Genomic DNA, 1,541 nt, shown 5'->3' on the forward strand with positions numbered 1-1,541 from the left:
CCCCCCCCCCCCCACCTTTACTTTGTGGGGAGGTTTACAATACTCCCCCTCTGGTGCTGATTGTCAAGTTGCATTTTAACAGGCTGAACGAAATATTCCACAAGTTTTCTATTTACATAAATGTTTTCATCCTTACCGGCATAAATGAAGGTTAAAAACAGTTGATTCTGATGCAGAAACCAACAGAAGCTTCATAATCATTTATCAAGTAATTCGTCAACCCTGATAAACCATCGTAGTACTTAAAAGACAAATATTTAACAAGTTTCTCTATTATTAGTTTTAACCAATGAAACATAACCTCATTTGCCCATTACATACATAACCAGCCAAAAATGGAACAAGAAGCAACATTACTCCTTAACATGAAAACTACAAGGGCAGCAACCGAAACATATTACTCCTCAGCTTTGTCATAGTGACACTAGGGTATATCATGAAATAGGATTTTGTTTGGTTCAGAGTTTGACAAATCCTTATATAAATTTCTTCTTCAGAAAAATATAAACAAAGTAAATTTCTCTTCAAATTGGAAATGCTCACAGATAATGTGGAACACAAACAAAGTTATACCAGAAATACTCCAGATCAGATAGAGCCAAAAAAAAAATTTTAAAATAAAAAATAAAAAAATCCCACACCTGTGATTAATGAAACGTGAAATGTTTCCATAATTTGTTGCATCAATCACATATGGAACAGGCCCATCTATCAATCTGCTCACGTCATTAATGTGAGCATCGATCTCATAAAAATACCTGCAACTTTCTTTGTCATACCTGCTTTTCCAAACACAAGAAACACCAAAATATAAATGGACCAAAAATAAACAAGGCTCAATCCAGAGCAGAAAATTAGATCAGTAAAGGTCAAGCGGATAGGACAGCCAAACCTATTGCATCTGTTGTTTGCTTCTTGTTCATCTATGATCTCCCCAATATACTCACACACAAAGGAGCCTCGAAGTATTGCTTCTCTTGCCCTTACTGCCCAACCCTGTGAGTCAACATGCCAATAAATGATAATACTCCAGCAGATTAAAAATAGATTGTCAGTTACCTTTTTCTCTGTTTTGAATATTTCCAACTTCACTTGCACTCCATTTTGCAAAACCCTATTCTGACAAGTTTGACTGCAGCAGCATCTCTGATTGCATTCATAAACTAGGTAACCCTCCTAGCAATTTAGAGACAAGAATTTCTATTTAATAGAGAATAGAATCACAGAAGAAGCACAAGAAGAACAGATGCATTCAACGTGAAGCAAGAATATACGCATATTTGACTCAAATAGATAGCACTATCAATAGAAAACACTTTATCATACAATCTATTGATTCATTGATCCATCAAGACAAGTATTCTACCTACCACTCAACAACACTATTAAGCAGGAACTGTGCAGCAAGCATTCGAAGGAGAACATGTGATTGTGCAATTCTATTTGATAGAATGTATCTAACGTCTGGATGAAAACAAGCATTTATTCAGCAAGGAAAATCTTCCTCTTTTTTTTTTTTTTTTTTTTTTTTTTTTTTTTTT

The 1,541-nt window shown here is 34.7% G+C and overlaps 1 protein-coding gene across 1 annotated transcript in view; it reads right to left on the minus strand.

Annotated features, from left to right (window-relative positions):
* Positions 1–478: 478 nt before the first annotated feature.
* LOC111378885 (histone-lysine N-methyltransferase, H3 lysine-36 specific-like) overlaps positions 479–1,541 on the minus strand; it is a 13,475-nt gene continuing 12,412 nt past the window's right edge. Inside the window, exons 5-8 of the mRNA XM_023002166.1 lie at positions 1,225–1,299; positions 1,060–1,176; positions 893–996; positions 479–779 (exon numbers count right to left, since the gene is read on the minus strand). Of these exons, the coding sequence (XP_022857934.1) occupies positions 494–779; positions 893–996; positions 1,060–1,176; positions 1,225–1,299 (582 nt within the window). The 3' untranslated portion in view covers positions 479–493. The remainder of the gene's footprint in view (positions 780–892; positions 997–1,059; positions 1,177–1,224; positions 1,300–1,541) is intronic.

This window comes from Olea europaea, unplaced genomic scaffold, assembly GCF_002742605.1.
Source record: "Olea europaea var. sylvestris unplaced genomic scaffold, O_europaea_v1 scaffold1896, whole genome shotgun sequence".
Taxonomy (NCBI): Eukaryota; Viridiplantae; Streptophyta; class Magnoliopsida; order Lamiales; family Oleaceae; genus Olea; species Olea europaea.